Source organism: Rhopalosiphum maidis, chromosome 4 (genome assembly GCF_003676215.2).
Source record: "Rhopalosiphum maidis isolate BTI-1 chromosome 4, ASM367621v3, whole genome shotgun sequence".
Classification (NCBI taxonomy): Eukaryota; Metazoa; Arthropoda; class Insecta; order Hemiptera; family Aphididae; genus Rhopalosiphum; species Rhopalosiphum maidis.
In genome coordinates this window covers 49,231,614-49,250,626 of record NC_040880.1, presented here as the reverse complement: position 1 = coordinate 49,250,626, position 19,013 = coordinate 49,231,614, and the positions used below count along the sequence as shown (strand labels likewise).

Genomic DNA, 19,013 nt, shown 5'->3' with positions numbered 1-19,013 from the left:
AAATTACTAAATTAAGATTTTAAACTATTGTAGGTATTTAAATGACTAAGTTTCTTTTACCTCAATAAGATTGTTGGTAAATTTGTAACAATTAATTATAAAAAAAGCATAATGGAAAGCATTTCTTGTCATAAAATTGTATGCATTTAATAAAAAATAAACGATGGGAGTGGTTAATCGTGTGAAAAAACAACAGTGAACAGAACATGATCGATAATGTCCCTTCAGAGACGTGAAACTAAAAAGCAAGAGCATTGTACGTATACTATACATTCGTGATTTGTATTGAATGTAGTTTTTTAGTTCGTGATTTATGACCTTAAAAAACTTCTGTAAAAAATGTTTCCGTCGAACCCTTTAAATTATCAGTCGTTCTGTTTTCAACTTGTATTTAATGATATCCATTTTAATTTCAACAAAAAATTTCACCTGGAAAAATGATCATCGTTATTATTATATTATATTCAATGGCTGTACATATAAACAAATAAACAATATACACTCAAGAAGTTATGTTCTGTTTAAAAAAATACATTGTCGTAAAATTTTTTATAATATAATTGGTAATACATTTATATTTTACACTTACTAAAAATAAAATTCTTTGTTATTGCCATAGAGTACAAAAAAAAAGAAAATGTTTATTAAAGTTATAACTAAACTAAAAATGAAAAATAGTTATTTCATTAATTGATATTCATTTTAAATAAATAATCATTAAATTTAATTGAAATGTAATTCATTTCCCGTGTATAATTTTAAAATACCAATGAATTTATATTAGTAAAAACATATTATGTGAATATATTATTTAAATTGCGATATAACATTGAGTTTTAAATATTTTAAATAATAATTAATACTAACCATGGTGAAAATAGAACCAACTCACACTATGTTCAATAAGTGTTAGTAAATGTTAATTATTTATAATTCACTAGCTATTAATTTTATCTAGTATAGTACAGTTTTTTATTATGGTTATATTTTTTTAACTTTTATTGTAATCAAACATACATTAAATTCGTTTTTTTTTTTTAAAGTAAAATTTTATCAGTTTATCATGATTTATAAAATAATTAATAATTATTATTTTTAAATATATTGTATTGTTTTAATAGTAGGCACGAATCCCATTTTAAAATAATATACAAAATTACTATCGTTAACAGCAACATGTAGTATAAACCGCACTTTCTATACAATAATATTTGTATAATTAAATCCAACTATTTTAACGTTTCAAAATCTATATATCAGAAAAAATAATGAATTAGATAGGTGCAACATTAATCAAATATATAGGTACTTATACAAAAAGAAAAAAAATTGTATAATATAATTTATTATTGGTTTATTTAATATATATATACTTATTCAATGAAACATTTTAAAACTAAATTGATAAATAATAACGATCAAATTAAAAATATAATCTATTTGATCCTTAAGTTTGATAACACTGATTAAAAAAATAAAAACTATACTTGATAAATTATTGTCATTTATTACTAACTGTATTTTTTTCCTAAAAAAAAAGTATTTACTTTAGTTTTCATGAAAGTAAATGATTAAGAGGGGAAACTATTCAAGTGCCACAGTCATAATTTTTTTTTTTTTTAATTATCTCTTTATCTTCAAGTTTTTTCTCAGCATTTTTTTTTAAGCTGATGGTCTCTTTTTTTGGAATCTAATCTAATCTATCATCTTTATAAACATTTCCATCAGTCACCAGTACGATATGGCATTATCCCAAATGTTATATATTATATACAATATACATATTAGATTTTCATCGTTGAAATTGTCCGACTCGTATTTATACTAAAACGTTTTATGCCTAAAACGCATTTAAAAAAAAAACTTTTCTTGAATACAATTCAATTAATTTATTAGTTTATCTATCTGTAACGTTCACACATTTTATTCCAGATAATGTATTTTACAAATTTATATACATAGTGACTTGTGCCGAAGAAAAATAATTAAAATAATACAATGTTCACTATAATGTGTTATGGATAATAATAGTTAATAATAAGTAACTTTTTCCATTTTATTAAATTATTAATGTTTTACATTTTTAATGACAAAGCTTTTACCACTTTTAATTACGATATTAACAACAACCTATAATTTAATAGAGAATTAATATACTATCAGTTTTTATTGTAAAATGTGTACTAAAAGTAGACAGCGTTTAATTAAACACTGTTTTATTTATAAATACATCAACGTATAGTCATTATGCTATAGTATGACAAAGTTTTTGAAGTTCTAACCATGTTACTCGATTATTCTAATTACAAAAATTAAACCAATAATTATGCAATTTATAGGCTACAATACACTTTATTATCATTACAAATTACAATATTTTTGGAAATTGAATACAATATAACAAAAATTAATTTCCATTATAAGTTGGTACGCCATATTTTAGTCCGCAAGTTGCAATAAATAAGAGTAAACACCTACGTGATTTTTCTTACAGACGGAAAGAAGTTTGAGCAACAACATTCTGGAGACAGGACAATAATACCAATGTCAAATTGTATGTAAAAAGAATTTCCTTTAAAATGTATACATTTTAGATCTTATTTAGTATTTACAATTTTTAAATAAACAAATTAAATGTATTTCTCATCTATACGCCAATTATAATAAATGTATCTAAATTAATGCAAGATTTTCTAATTGATGGATATCCTAATATAGATTAGATACTAAGCATATAACATATTATATCTGTACACCAATTTCTAACCATATATGACTAAATTTTATTTTTCTTGTCTCATACGAGTCATACGTCATACGAATAAAAATTTACTTTAAGGTCGACTTTAATAGATACCAGAAAACTCAATTGTTTGACATTATTGAATAATAAAAATAACTTTTTATCTACATACTTTAAATTGACGATTCAATTTATGCATACCTTATAGATGAAAAAATTATTGGAAAAAATATAAAATTTAAATATTATTAATTTGTAGATTTAAAAAAAGAGGATATAAACTATAATTTAATATTAATTAAAGTTGTTTTTTTTATATATAACTAATGATAATATAACTATTTTTATATTCATTTTATAAGTTTATATGTTTATTATAAAACTATAAAAGTAAGCATGAGGCATGGGGTAAAAGGGGAGGCGAATTGAGAAGTGCCTATCAATATTCTAAAATCCTAAATTCACAACAATCACAACATTCACAACTGACCATAATAAGGTTCCAGTTTAAACGTTTTTTACTTAAATTATTTTAAAATTATTCCTATCACATAAATAAATTTAAATGCGTGGATTATTCGAATTAAGTATAATTTAATATATACTAACATTTTTTATAAAAATAACAATAATATTCCAATAACTAAAAAATAATAATTCATGATTTGACGTAATGGTAAAAAATAGCAAATACCAATATAATATGTTTTTTAAACATATACACAAATTTACAACACTATACTAAAACTCATGTACCGCAAATACAGAATCCTAAAATCTCGTTCATTTTCTTAAGTTCCAATAATACTACAGCAAGTAATCCACCATACTCATTAAAAGTCTTACAACGCAAATGGCGGTACTCTTTTAAATTTAAATAAATACAGTTCAGATTTTAATATTTTTCATATAACGATTAAATAAATACCAAATATTTAAAAATTATTAATAGCTGTATGGTACTGTATTAATCCTAAAAAAACGTTATATACATAAATTAGAATAACAACCTACTTGATTAACCAGGAAATATATGCAACTATACTAATACTATAAGACCTTAAATCACGGCGTAACAAAATTTAAAAGTCTGACAATATAAAAGTATAATTTAAATAATACTACAACAAAGTTAAACATAAAAATATAAACAAAATAAAATTCAACTCACTTCGTTAACTTCAAATATTTTTGTTAAATAATAAGAAATATTTAAAAATATTTTTAACAAAGCTGGATTTTCTCTAGAACGATCAAGATCTTTTATAAAAACTAAAAACATATTTTTTCATTTTATCAATTACAATTGTATTTGAAAATATTAATTTTTTTTCTAAATAATTATATTTTTAATGAAGTTTTTGTATTCTGAATAAATATTATAGTATATAAAATATAAATTTATATTTTTCGTAAAAATCAAATCTAAAAACGGGGAAATCCTAAAACACTTAGACAACTGCAAAATAAAATATTATTTACGCTAGTTAATATAGTCAGTAAAATAATAATAATAAATGCTGATATTTATGTACAATATATTGATGCGCTATTATTTTCCTCCAACCTGAATCAATAAAAAATATGCAAATATTTAACTCAACTGACATCTCTTTCCGTTCCTACAACTGTCCGGTTTCACAATATGAAGTGCCATGTTTAAGCGTATATAGTAATTTGAATGTACATATTTGTTGTCAGATTAGAAAATTGTGCATAAAAATAAATCATTATTTTATATCTACGATACGAACAATTAACATAATTATGAAAAATATGTTCCCCGAGAAATAGTATGAATACATTTCAATCGTTATGACAATTACATTAAAATTAAAATGTAGGTACGCTTAAATAACAGGTGTAAAAAGTTTATGTGTGAACTACATAGATACAATAACACAATTATATTTATTAATTATTGGACGATGTTCTCAAATTTAGGTTCATACTGTTTACAATTTAAGACTTTAAGTAACGTTAACAAATATTTAAATATAAATCGGATATATATATTATTATGTTATGCACTTATGCAGCACCCTCAAATACTACAAAAATCATTACCTAATTCAAATTGTTCAAATTGTTTTCATTTTTTAAATACAAATAAGTATTATTACTAAACTATTATCACGCCATGTGGATTTCTTTATAATTTTACTAAACAAGACACGTTGTATACTCGTATAGATAATAGGTATGTAATTAATTTTATATAAAGTGTATAGCTTATAATCATATTGCATCAACAACTTTCAATAATGTGACGGGCAATAACGATCAAATCGTTATCATATCGATGATAATATTATTGCATTTCTAAATCGTATCGAAATGATTATATAATTTATTAAAATGTATACGTTTATAAAAGCTATACATGCGATGGGTATATAATTAATCGCGGCCCGTTGCACGGTGCTATCGTTTTTTTTGGGGGGAAGCATTTGTGGAGTACCCATGTATGAGGGGAACGGGCGCGGGGAAGGGTAGCGAAGGGAGAGCATCACAACGGGTGAGACGGTTGCGAGTAGCGGCGGAGTGGGTGATGGGTGGCGCGCGCGAGTAAGGAACAGAAGAGTATAACAGTAGACGACTGTAGGGCGTGTGTGGGTCGGTGTACAAGTGGGGCGGAAGACCGGTGCGGGGTGTCGGACGGGCTGTGAATGACCAGGTGGCGGTGTTGGTTTGGGTGGGTTGGGGGGGGGGGGGGTAAGAATCGTCTACGGGGTACGTGTTACCTTTTGAGACACCGCTGCGCTGGATCATTCAGATAGGATTGTCAACTGATTTCAGGTACATGACGTGCCGCGTACGTGGTACACACGGCCTGTACGCGATGCCGTCGCGCTGTCCGGCCGTACTCCATTCGCCGCACACGCCGACGTTCCCGCCGGTGCCACTGGTGCTGGTGCAGGCGCTATCGGTCCCGGTGCTAGTATCGTTGCTGCCCGGCGACCAGCCGAATGGCATCGTCGACGGCCGGCTATAGCACCCGGACGAACCTATTGACTTCCACGGCCGTGTTCGATCTGTCCCGGTGATATTCGGTTTTGGTTTCCTCGTCTGACCCGTTCACCGGTCGCGGTCCTATCCGCGTCTCGTCTCGCCCACTACGGCGACGGTGACGGTACGCCACACGGATCGCCTGCCAACCGCATCATAATACTATTATATATAAGCATACAACTTAATGACAATAACGAACGTTTCCGGCGATATACCTTCGCGCACGACGGTTCGCGACACTATGTTGTTATTATTATTATCGTTAAAAATAGCGCCACACGGCTACGCGCGCCGCACAAGAACAACGAAACATATTATTATTATTAATATCGCATATTATAATAACAAAATATTATATCGTGTGTTCTATATATATATATATATATATATGATGCGATACAGTAATATTGTATTGTACGGTAGGTACGTATCACATACCGCGACGGCGTTAAATAGACAGTGACGACGATTACTTACTCAATAACAGTAATTATCGCACGCGTGCACACCACTGCAATATAACGGAACGGTACGATGCTGCAGCGACAACGGCATAATAACAATAATAATAATAACGTGTGTGTAATAGAGGACGACGAGCCTCGCCAGCCAGCCAGCGCGAGGTAGAGCCCACCGCACGGACCGAGACACTCAAAAAACTGACGACGCGGAGGGCTTACGGGAGTACGCACTACTCCAGTTGACCTGACGCCGCGTGCACACGCACACACACAGACGGCGGATTAGCCCGACTAGAAGGACCCTCCCGCACCCTGCGCGAAAACGGCAACGCGCCCGCACCCGCACACGCTCACACGTACGCTACACACACGCGCACGTGTACAAACACACGCACACGCTCGCGCCAACCCGCATTACGACACACACACACACACACACACACACACGCACGAGCGCGCGCGAGCGACACAACGGGCGCGCGCACGCACACCGACACTTTCGCGCGCGCGCGCGCGCGTTTGCGATCGCTCGCTTGTGGACCGGGCGCACGCGCACCCGCGGCGACACATTTCGTGCACTTGCGTGGCCCGCGCTCGCGCACACGCACACAAAGACTTGTGGAAACCGGGTCATCCGTAATTCACCAATCAGTGCGGCCAAAACGGCACAGACCCATTACCGTTCCAAACACCTGTAAACATTTACATTTACACGGAGCTGCTATACAATATTTTATGACCCACAACTATATTATCGTCGTCATTCGGCGCGGTATCGACTGTGGCGGTGGGGTCTTATTATATACCTGTGTGTCACTCTTCTGCGCGGGCCCTCATCGTGTTTTAATATTGTTATTATTATTATTTTTTTCCTATTATATCGTCATAATGATATTATATAATATGGTCTGTCGTCGACGATTCACACACAGAAATCGACGTCCATCAAAATATTATTTCCTTCGTCATGTACTGTAATAATATGTATGGTTATATCATATTATTGTTATTATGACGTATAATTTTGTAAAACTATCCAACGGCATTATAAATAATATATTATAAAAATATATTAAATCGTACATTAAAAATGTACTATTATGAATATTATATACGTTTTGGATATACGTAGGTACTCTTGAGAATACGTTTTGAAATGAACGTCACTTTTCATACTAAAAAAGAAGAATTAAACAGTTTTTACCATTCTGGTATATATAGTCTAACACGCGACGTGTATCGACGTGTACATCAGCATATCGCACATTGCGAGTCAAACGTGTTGCCGATATTTTCCTTTCTCCTGACAACCGTGTTCGACGTTTACAAACGAATAAATAAATATTGTACGAGTATACAAACATTACAAACGTATCCGCGCATTTAAATACGCAAAAACGTTTATACGAATCTCCTCCATCACAGGCAACTATACACAATATAAGCAATAACGAACCGTATACCTTTGCTCCTATATAAAGTCAATATTTACTGTAGTCGTATATTCCTACTTAGGTTAACCGTCTACTGTTGACAATATAAAACGTATGTATATAGGTGCTAACTATACGTCGTTATTATTATAAAATGCTTTCAAAGTACGACAAGTAAAATATAGTAACGACCATCGATTTTGACGTGTAACGATTTCGTAAATCCGATTGTTTACGACAATTCTCGCCTCAAGTTGTAAAAAATACCGTTAAAAATTCTAACCCTTTCCCCTCCTCCCACGTATGTTACGAATGACACGGACGAAAACGTATATAAAAGCTCCCACGGTTGGCCGTTCGGAAATGTGCTATTTGCAGGATTCGCGCTATCTGGCTGCGAAATCCAACGTGCCGGTCGCCGTTAGCAACCAAAAGCTGTAGCCGATCGAACGATTTTCGTAGCTACGCCCTTACCCGCAACGCTCTACACCTACCCACAAGGCTGTGCAGCGTACACGCAAACCGCCTACACCTCCTCTTCCACCTCGCCCGGCTGCTGTTGCTGAGTCTGAGACCTAAAAAATGTATTAAAAAAAAAAACAACTAAAAATCCCAACCTCCAGATCCGTTGTTCGTTTTTTTACCCGGATTTTTTTTTCAGCCGATAAACGCAAAACCAAACCGTTTGCCGTCGGACGGCGGATGTCCGTTGTTGTCAGTTATTGCCGGGTAAACGTACCCATCTACCGGCAGAGGGAGCTGTTGGACGACCACAATACTCTCTGTACACGTCGCAATGCATTTATTTAAGTCAATCATCATATACGTTTGTGGTGGTAGTCGTTTATTATCATTTCCCTGGGCGCGCGGTCATTTGTCGTGCCGTCGTCGTTATCCGCGTCACCACCATTCGGCCACGGTCGGCAATTGATCCAGACGCCGCGGGAACACACCACGGCTTCTCTGCGATATCGGTACGTAACCAAGACACGCATAATAACAATAATAATACACGACAACAACAACAACAACAATAACAACAACAACAACAACATCGACGACGACGACGACGACGACAATATTATACGGTATAATATGATATTATGGTACAATTATTATTATAATATATTTTATGGCAATAAATAATACGGGTGTGGACCGAAAATTACTGTACCCACCTACATACCACGCAGACCCATATGACGACGGCCGCAGCTATATTATATAAGATATTACGAATGATTATTGGCGTATCCGTTCGGGATTAGGTATAATAATATTAACGATATATAGTAACACGTGTATCACCGTCTTTGACGCTGCATATATTCTCCAGCTAACAGTAACACGCCTTTATTACCATATATAAATATTAAAACAATATATAACGATCTCGTCGTCATAATAATGCTGCGTAGCGTACCAGTGCCGCGTTATCACACAACAAGTGTGTACCGCGCGCAGTACTCGTTCGTTCCAGGTTTATTGATTATCACGATTTTGTATTGTATTCGACGTGACAGTCGAAGTGTATGATATTATTACATTATTTAAATATGTCTTTATAATGTTAAGACATGCGTTGACATAGATACACATTACAGCGCCCCCGAGGCAAAATATTTACGTCAACCATATATAATAGGAATTAAAGACCCATCACGTTCATATTGATTAAATTTTAACCGTAATTCGTCAGCAAAATATTTGACAATCGCCTCGCCAGTACCCGTATTACACGTGTAAGGCCTCCAAAAAATTGTATTCCCCGACCCCTGAGACAATATTGCCTATGTAGCCTTGCTGCGGCTACTCCGCTGAAGACGTGGAAACAACTTGTTAATATATCTGCAGTGATGATGACATCGAAGACAATAGTAATATTATTCACCGCTGTCTAGATCGATGATAAAAAACTTCTGTACATTAACAATATTAATATTATTATAGTTTATTCGGCGACGTCATCGGTGGTGGTAGGTATATCGACAAATTCGTTACACGGCGCTTAGGTAGGCAATTGTGCTACATTGATGTATAGGTAACCAAACAAATACTGGTGTAATATCGTGATGTAATAATAATAGTATTATGTAGGTATATCATATTTTGTTTTAAGGAAGGTTTTCAAAATCGATATTAAATATACTCGTAAGCTATTGCGACGTAGGTCTTGATTAAACTGCATGTCTGCACTAGTCCATCATTATCCATGGAACATTTGCATTGGATAATAAAAATTCCCGTTTAAAATATTTCTATATACTCTGTAGTATTTATTAATTATTATAAGATAGGAATAATTATATATTACCTAATAATATTTCTCATCACTACTAAACGTACTAACTGAATTATTAACTTCCAATTGAACAGTACTTTACAATTGTACCCTATATATGGTGATTGATCTAGCATGCTCATCCCCATTTTTCTTTAATAATTAATTTACTAAAATTTTGTTGTTTAGAATACTTATGGAGGACAACATTTTTAAACACTTTAATTGCATATATAATTAATGATACCATTTTCTTTTCTTTTTAAACATAAATATCATTCAATTCTTTTCTAAAATGTTTATCAAATGATTTATCAAAAAATGTTTGTGTACCTAAATCAAAATTTGGACATATAATTTTGGGATTCGTGATGATTTTAAAATGTTTGTATTTAATATTACTTTACTCTATCTTATTTTAAATTTATAAAATTTCCCTATGTACAATAAATATTAGATCTAATATTACATATTATAATATTTGATATTTTTAATGAATAATCCTCAGTATATATTATACATTTTAATAATTCATAAATTACTCGATTGAATTTTGATAGACAATATTTTCAAAATAAAAAAATAGCTTAGATATAAACAGTTTTTCTTAGAAAAAAAAGATTATAATGCAAATGTAATTTAAAACATGTATCTTAGGTAAATTTGAAAATTAAAAAATCAGAATAAAAATAAACTGATAACTAAAGAAAATAATAAGAGTGAGCAGCATATGCTTACTTAATTACTTTGTTTAATACTAATACCTATACATATAGTTAAAAATCGATTGTTATATTTAACCACGTTTATCGCTAATTATCTCACACATAATCGATATTATATTCAATTTAAATCCAATGAACTAAAATATTTTTGTATACATTAAAATATTGATTTTTTTAATAAAATGAAACAATTGCCAAATGTAAAAATATAATATGTAGCCGCCAATGCAACGAATAAATTATTCTACGCATAATAATAATTAATAATTTTCAAATACTTTATCATTATATACAATAAAATTATGATAATTAAAAACCATTATCATTTTGCTTTGTTTTATAGTTCCATCACTAAATAAACTTCCTAAACATATGGCCTGTGTTATTTTTTCATATAAAATGTATGACGTAGGTTTTTATCTACAAGTGTACACATAATAAATAAATATAAAAAAATAAAACGTTGTTTACTTAAGAAATAGTTGAAATTTTGATTCCTGATAGCATTTTATAGCAATAAAATTAACATGGATAAAAGATACCTCTTTTAAGAACAGCATTATTAAAAGAATATTTGAAAAATAACATCCAAAACAAATAATACCATATTATTCCAATTATTTCAAGTCATACACATAAATAATTAATAATTATTAATGTAATTTTAAACTTTAAAGTATAATATTTATTTATTTATTTAATAAAGTTACTACGTAAAGAATACTGTACTAATGATAATATAATTATATTATATACCAGTGGTGGCCAACATGACTATGTACGCGAGCCACATATATTAATGCAATTATATCAAGAACCAAATTATCTAATCTGTACTTTTATACCATAAAAAATAATAAAGATAGCTAACATCCGATAAACATATCAAATTACGAAATATGAAATTATAAAATAAAAATAATAATAATAAAAACATTTTTTTTTTTATATAAATATATGCAAAAAAAATAAAATTTTGGTTTTTGTAAATAAGACCGCGAGCCGCATACGACGATGAAGAGAGCCGAACGCGGCTCGCGAGCCACAATTTGGCCACTCCTGTTATATACATTTCAAATGTATTCTAAAAAATTGTATAAAGGGGTAGTAATATAGCATTAAAATAAACATTTTTGTGCTTAATTGCTAATGTGCTAATTTATATTAGTTCTATTAAATAATCCAATTTTAATTCGTATCATATAATATGTTATATCTAAATAAAATATACTCCTAAATTTCAATATCTTCGTGGTACAAGGCAAACGGAATAGAAAATTGGATTTATTTATTTAGATCATCCTGCAAAAGATGGAACAGATGTTTTATACGAATCAATTAAATATAGGTATCAGATATTTATAAAGATTGGCGGTCCATATATTATTAGGCGAATATCATAATCGTATTAAAATATACGTTAATCTATTTGTATTGTTTAGTTATTTAAATTAATTTATAATTATCATCTTAAATGATAAGGACTAAGAAGTGTAAAATTTGAAACGTTGGCGATTGAAGCGCATCAGAGTATACCTATAGTACTATGATTATTAATTTTACTACAACTTTCATAACTATATACAATACAAAAAAATATATATGTTTTAATGTTTCAAATATTTATTTAAATTTAGGGTGACGCGTGCCCCGTACAACGATCCAGTTGGTGGAATTATATGATAGGTAGCCCACAATGGCAGACGTGCAAATGGATATTTACGAGGACATGTTCAAAGAGATTACGAAAAAAATTTACGGGCAAGATACATCGTCATCCGAGGACAGGCAGTTTGCTGGTCAAGACGCGTACAAAATGGTAGAAGAGGGCTTGAGCATGATCGACAACGACGACGCGGCCGAGTCGTTCGTCGAACAATCGCAGCCTGAGGACGACCCGTGGGTGACCAGCAACGAAACGATCGCGTGGACTACGTCAAAAATCGGCAGCTACAACGTGGACAAGAAACTATTCAAGTGTCAGGAGTGCGATTCAATGGGCCTGCTTTCCAGTGTGGCCGAACACTGGCTGGGCACACACGCCGACGTCAAGGTGTTCCAATGCCCACAATGTCCGTACGCGAGTGCATACACAAAGTGCATCCGCCTGCACTTGGCCCGGCAACACAACGTAGTGGCTGAACACGGGACACATCAACAAGCTGGCCGGAAGTCGTGGAAGGAGAGCCCAGTGCTCGAAGAGGTCACCAGCTATCTGGGCCGGTTGAAGGCAGCGGCGGACAAGGCGATAGCCACAGCTGCAGCTGCCACAGCGGCCGCCGCCGTAGCCGCATCCGTTGTATCAACGTCCGCCGAACAAGACGTCGCCGACGACGAAATGCGACTGAACGCGGCTGACACGGAAACGCAGACCGCTCAAAAGCGATTCAACTGCGCCCACTGTCCGTACGCCACAGACCGGCGAGACCTGTACACCAGACACGAGAACATACACAAAGAGGACAAACCGTTCCAATGCGACATATGTCAGAAGCAGTTCAATCGGGCGGACCACGTCAAGAAACACTACACGCGCATGCACAGAGAACACGAGTACTGCTTGAGCCGAGTAAAACGCGATCCATTCGCCAAGTCGGCGGCCGCGGTACACCATCAGCAGAGAGTGACGCTGTACTCGGGCGACCCACCGCCGCTGGAACCAGAGACGCAGATCATCGTGTCGCGGCGGATCGACGAACAACCGTTGGCCACGGCACCGATCATTACCACCAACAATCCCACCATGCCCACTTTAGTGCTGGACGACCATCAACAGCAACAGCAGCAACAACAGCAGCAGCAGACGGTCGTCAATATCGCCGTAGTCAATTTTAACGAACAGACAGGCACGCACACTATACAAATACCGATACCCACTAACCAGATAAAACCGGTGAGTTGTTGACTTGAATTTCGATTTTTTTATTGAACGTGTGCAAAAATTGTAACCCAAAAAACGCCAACAACTATATATATACTTTATCCGTCGAGAGAACGCGCCATTGTGCGAGGATGCTCAGTAAAACCGATTTTCGTCGGATCCGTCGTGTTCCCTCGCTGGGCAGGGTATAATATAGTGGTGGACAAGTTCAGAGTTATACAGTGTAAACTGTAAAAATGCCTATACTACAAAACATATTTAATATGCGTGTTAACTATAGTAACTAGTAATTAATGGATTTAGAATATTATTATTAATATAAATTAATATCTCTCTATTATAGACACTGAGTGGTGGGTACATCCATTGATAGCAGGTTGAATATCAAAATTTTAATTTTATACGAAGCTATTAAATAATAAATTATGTTGAACCAGATTAATTAGCAAACTCTTAAAACAAAAAATGAGTTAGTATGATAATGCTACACATGCGCACCTAAATAATATGGGTAAAATATGTTTTGCGTTATCTTTTTAAGTCTTGTGGTTATATGTTTATAATCATATCTACTTTGGCTAATAACTATTGTATTTGTATTCCGTTTAACTGCCTAAGAAATCGTATAGTTGAACAAATTCTATACTACTAAATCGTTTAATATCATAACGTTCGTGTTTAAGCTATACAAGCTTTACGACAACAAATAACAGTGATAACTCAATTAATAACCACGTGCATGTTCGATAGGTGATGTTTGCGCCAGACACCATTCTGTCGGTGGACTCAGTGGTGCCGACGAGCACGGCGGCGATGACGACGAAACCGAAGGGAAAAGGTAGTAGGAAAAACTTCGAGAAACGGTATTGCTGCACGTTTTGCCCGTGGTCGGGAGTCGACAATTGGTGTCTGAAACGGCATCTCAACACCCACATGAAGCCGTATGAGTGCGTGTTCTGCGAGTACAAAGCGGCCAGGGCTGAACGATTGGCCACCCACGTGTTCAAAGTACACAGCAAACGAATGTGCTGCCGATGTTCGTACATTGCTCAGGACCAAGACGACCTGTATGCCCATCAATCCGAAAACAATCAGTAAGTTCGGTTTTCGATATTCAGAATGATCTTGCTTTGCAAACACATAGTTAAAATAGTGTATTATAATATCTTAACTTAGTACAGAGAAGGTGCAATGGATATAGTCCATGTTACTAAATCAAAGCATAATATTATAATATTACATAATACAACTTACATGTATATAAGTGTAAAAATGATTGAATTTCCTAAATCCTTATCATTATTTTTTGTAATTGTTTCTGATCAGTTGATCAACATCGTGGATCTACAGCACATACATACCCTACGAATAAACTGGGAATTGATAATTCACAATTATACTAGACATGATCAATGGCGGAAATCTTCAAGAGCAGGGTGGCATTCCCCATCTTTCCCTACCCTAAAAAAAAATGAAATAATATGTGTTTTAAGTAGGTATACCTATGTGTATATCTTGGATCCTAGTAACTGGTAGAGGTTATATCTTATTTAATTATTTTGTTAATGTAAATATGTAATGTTATACGATTAACCCATCGTAATGATTAATGACGTGACAACTACCAACTAGTAAATTTCTAAGATTGTCCTTCATTAAAAAAAAACGATTCATGCGATTGGAATTGGACATGATAAATACCTAGTAATAACTAAATAATAATTGAATAGAAACCATTGCATTATGTTCTGCATACTAGTCATACTACACCGTGGAAAACTTATTGGGGAGTTTTGTTCAGTTATTTTATTTTACCTTATTGTTTAGGTTAATTAATATGGTAAAATGTTCATTACACCGCAGTGCCAGCACATTACCAACAGTTCCGTACACCAAATTTTCGTCTTAGTGAAGGGGTAACATTAACTTATCCGCCCAACTTTTTATACAAAATTTCTCATAAGTATTGTTCGTTTACCAACTATAAAATATCGAAAATATATAATTATACTTTCCGTCCACCTTCTTATGATTAAGACATCAAAACCTGTATACATATTAATATATTATCCAGTATTCACCTATAATTTGTATATGTATTAATTATTTATAAGTTATAACTAATTACAAAAATAAATATTATACCTATAATAATACAACATCGGCGGTGTAACAGTGTCGGTGACTGGGTCTAATTTGATTAACACAATGCGCTATTTACCTGCTAGGAATATATATATACTACCAAAGTCTGTGTAGTGCTCGATGCGGTCTGCGGTAATAATTACAAAATAACTACACAGTAATTATTATTCTACTTCTATTTATAAGTCAGAAACTCAGAACTAATTAGTATAGGTAGGTATAGACGTATAGTATCTATATAGCCATGAACATAGTACAATAATGGCACGAAACCATATAATATTACGTTATTACATTCAAAAATTCAATATATTATGTCTGAAACATTGTTATTAAATTATACTTACGTAATTACGTCATGTTATTTGCGTTAATATTGTTTTTTTTTTCTTTAGCAAAAGCGTAAGGTCTCGTCGTACACAGACATCGCCAATACCGTCGTCGCCCGAACAATCCGAGGAAACTGCAGACAAAAATGACGTAATTGTCGTTTGGCCAATGACGGGCGTAACGGATTCTCAGAGTTCTATTCAAATATAATAATTAATTGAATCGATGTGCCAAAACGAATATTATTGTCTAATCGCATAGTTACAGGGATGAAATAAACTATCGATAGGCATGATACAACACACTAAACCTCAACTGAGCATTTAGAATAAATAATTCGAATCTACATGATATATAATAATATAAATGACTCTCAAATTAAACTGTAATTACTTTTTAAGTACAAAATTGGAAGAAAAAATTGTATTATTCCCAAAGCCCAAAGGTATATGATAATTATATTGTGTATATATTATATAGAGAGATTAGTATTATTCAATTTACTATTTTAACATATTTTAATGTTTACGTAGCATCCCAAATATATATACTGCATTGTTATATAATATTGCATAAGTAGGTGTAAACAATATTATACTATATTTTAATACTCTCATCATTGCCGATCGCGTCCGGCTTTCAGGTCGTCAGGTCGACTAGAAAAAGACGGAAAGCAAGGTACCTACTCGAATTAATTGAACGTAGCTACCACGCGTATTATGTCGAAGGCGTAGGTATAGCGTATAGGTCTGCCCATCCAACTATTAATTACCATTTACCATGTATTACATAATACAATTCACGTACCTATACATCAAAACGTCTAAAAACATTATAATTAGCATACAAATAGGACTTTACAACATTTTTGAAAAAAAAAGCGATAAATGTAGAATACCTATTGTTATAGTACTTAACATAGGCCATTTAAAATAAATTATTAGCACAATTTCAAAATATAGTTATAGATTTAGGTTTTAGGATTTATTTTAATTTTTACATTCCGGTAAAATGCATAAATGTTTTATGATCAAAAAGCAGGTAACCTTTAATAAATATTAAATATACCTATATACTAAATAGGTAGGTATACTAAACAAAATATAAATTCGAAGGAATTTCGGTTGAAATCCCTGCTAAATCTTACAGATATAAAAAAAATAAAAGTTTATAAAATATAAACTACCTAATACCCATAGTATATTTCTACAATATTTGTGTGTTCTAAATTCGATATTCATAACCGAACCAAAAAATAATTAATTTAATTGCATATGCCACATACCTATTATTCACTAATCAAATTATTAATTAGCTAATACAATTTTGTTCCATTAATTTTTATATTTATATTTAATTGTTAAAGATTGTTGTAATATTGGTTGTTAAGCTTACAACAAATCATATTATAATTATAATAGTTACAACATTTATATCTATTTTGTTTAAGATTATGTTTTAAAAATTTCTCGCAGGGTCTTTTTTGCCAGTATTTTGATATTTTAGGATTCAAACTAATAAAAATGATTTTACATAATTCTCATAAACTTATGTCTATTCATAACTAGGTAGGGTTCTAACTAACTAGGTACCTAACTTTCTTGAATTATTTTACAAAACTTTTAAAGTTTTAACTTTAAGTAAAGTAGTAAATAAGTAGGTAGGTGGGTATCAAAAAATATGCTGTAATATAGTTGAATACTACCTAGACAAAATTACATTACCTACCTGTCTACATTTATTGCTAGGCCTCTACTTTACATTGTTATGCCTAATTTAAAACTCAACAATTTTAAAATTTTACATTATAATCAATGAACAATGAGTACATACTATATATTTTTCAGTAAACATAATTTGGATCTATATAAATGCTCCTATATGCTTTAAGTTACCTATAACTTATAATAATCTACACATAATGAATAATTTCAAATACAATTAAAATTGCTAAAATCAGTAATATTTTCTGTAAATTTACCATTGAATTACTTCTTTATTTTTATTTATAGTTTTAAAAAAGTAAAGATAATTCTTGTATTGTATACCTTATTGGTATAATTTACATAACTTGATTCGCTCAAAATCTAAAAATTGGTAAAAATAACAAACATTATTTTTTAACTTTCATGAACTCACTATTTAATAATTACAATATTTTATTTGTTCCAATAGAAATTAATTCCTAAGAAATAAATTGTGATTATACACAGACTATTTAAATTGAATATTACACTTAATTTAAACTTGCACATTTATTATTATTTCATAATAATTTCAAATTTCTTTCCTTTTATATTAAAATAATGGAAATACATCTATTCATAATTGTTTTCTAAAACATGAAAAAACATCCTATGGAATGGCTTAACTACTTATATAGAGGCCTATCAAAGTAAAAAGATTGTCTGGATTTTTTATACTAATAAATCTATATTAACTGTTGTCTGTTGTGTATACTATACACACACCTTTTGAATATATTAAAAGTCAAAGTATTACATTATTAAAAATATTAAAGTTTTATAGTATAAATTAATAATTATAGCAAAATTTCAAGTATCAAGTAAAAAAAAATAATCAAAATATGAAGCAAACTTCTCAACATTTTTAATATCTTCCAATATGTTATTTATTCTTTATATTGTAAAAGATTATCATTGGTCAAGTTAAATACATAATAAATAAGTTGTATGATAAACTTATTTTTATCAGTGTATAATTTATATATAATATATAAACTTCTTAACTTTACTGTAACAACTATTTTTAAATAATTATTTACAACAAAACAAAATAGTACTTAAATTAATAAGTATTAATATTTTAAAAATATTTTTTTTCCTGTATGAGATGCATTTATTGTTGATTGAAATACTAAATATTTTTCATAGTCAAAAATATTTAGAATTTTTAATAAATCCATCCAATTAACTTAAACATACTTTTAAACACATCCTACTTGTTAATTGTAAAGATAAAATGTTAAAATTTTAATTGTA

General features: G+C 31.7%; 2 protein-coding genes across 8 annotated transcripts in view; one reads left to right on the top strand and one right to left on the bottom strand.

Annotated features, from left to right (window-relative positions):
- Positions 1-6,484, bottom strand: part of LOC113556314 (regulator of G-protein signaling 17) — a 28,996-nt gene extending 22,512 nt beyond the window's left edge. For 2 of the 6 annotated variants that reach the window (XM_026961182.1, XM_026961181.1), the window contains exon 1: positions 5,488-6,483. The gene's annotated coding sequence lies outside the window, so the exon portion shown is untranslated. Of the gene's footprint in view, positions 1-5,487 lie in introns of all 6 variants that reach the window. The other 4 variants (XM_026961176.1, XM_026961177.1, XM_026961179.1 and 1 more) reach the window with 4 other exon arrangements.
- A 1,810-nt stretch (positions 6,485-8,294) lies between these two features.
- On the top strand, positions 8,295-16,455 carry LOC113556313 (protein charlatan). Of its 2 annotated transcripts, none has more exons than XM_026961175.1 (4): positions 8,295-8,737; positions 12,293-13,548; positions 14,287-14,630; positions 16,077-16,455. In XM_026961175.1, exons 2-4 carry the CDS (start codon positions 12,352-12,354, stop codon positions 16,219-16,221), a joined length of 1,686 nt encoding a protein of 561 aa, XP_026816976.1. In that variant the 5' UTR covers positions 8,295-8,737; positions 12,293-12,351; the 3' UTR covers positions 16,222-16,455. The 2 variants fall into 2 exon arrangements, with proteins under 2 accessions (XP_026816976.1, XP_026816975.1); XM_026961174.1 differs by having other exon boundaries at positions 8,296-8,623.
- The last annotated feature ends 2,558 nt before the right edge of the window (positions 16,456-19,013 follow it).

Bases quoted from the DNA above. Each gene is read 5' to 3' on its own strand.
- LOC113556313 (XM_026961175.1), top strand. From the start codon at position 12,352: ATGGCAGACGTGCAAATGGATATTTACGAGGACATGTTCAAAGAGATT. The intron at 13,549-14,286 runs GTGAGTTGTTGA...CATGTTCGATAG, and splicing joins CCACTAACCAGATAAAACCG to GTGATGTTTGCGCCAGACAC. The intron at 14,631-16,076 runs GTAAGTTCGGTT...TTTTTTCTTTAG, and splicing joins CATCAATCCGAAAACAATCA to CAAAAGCGTAAGGTCTCGTC.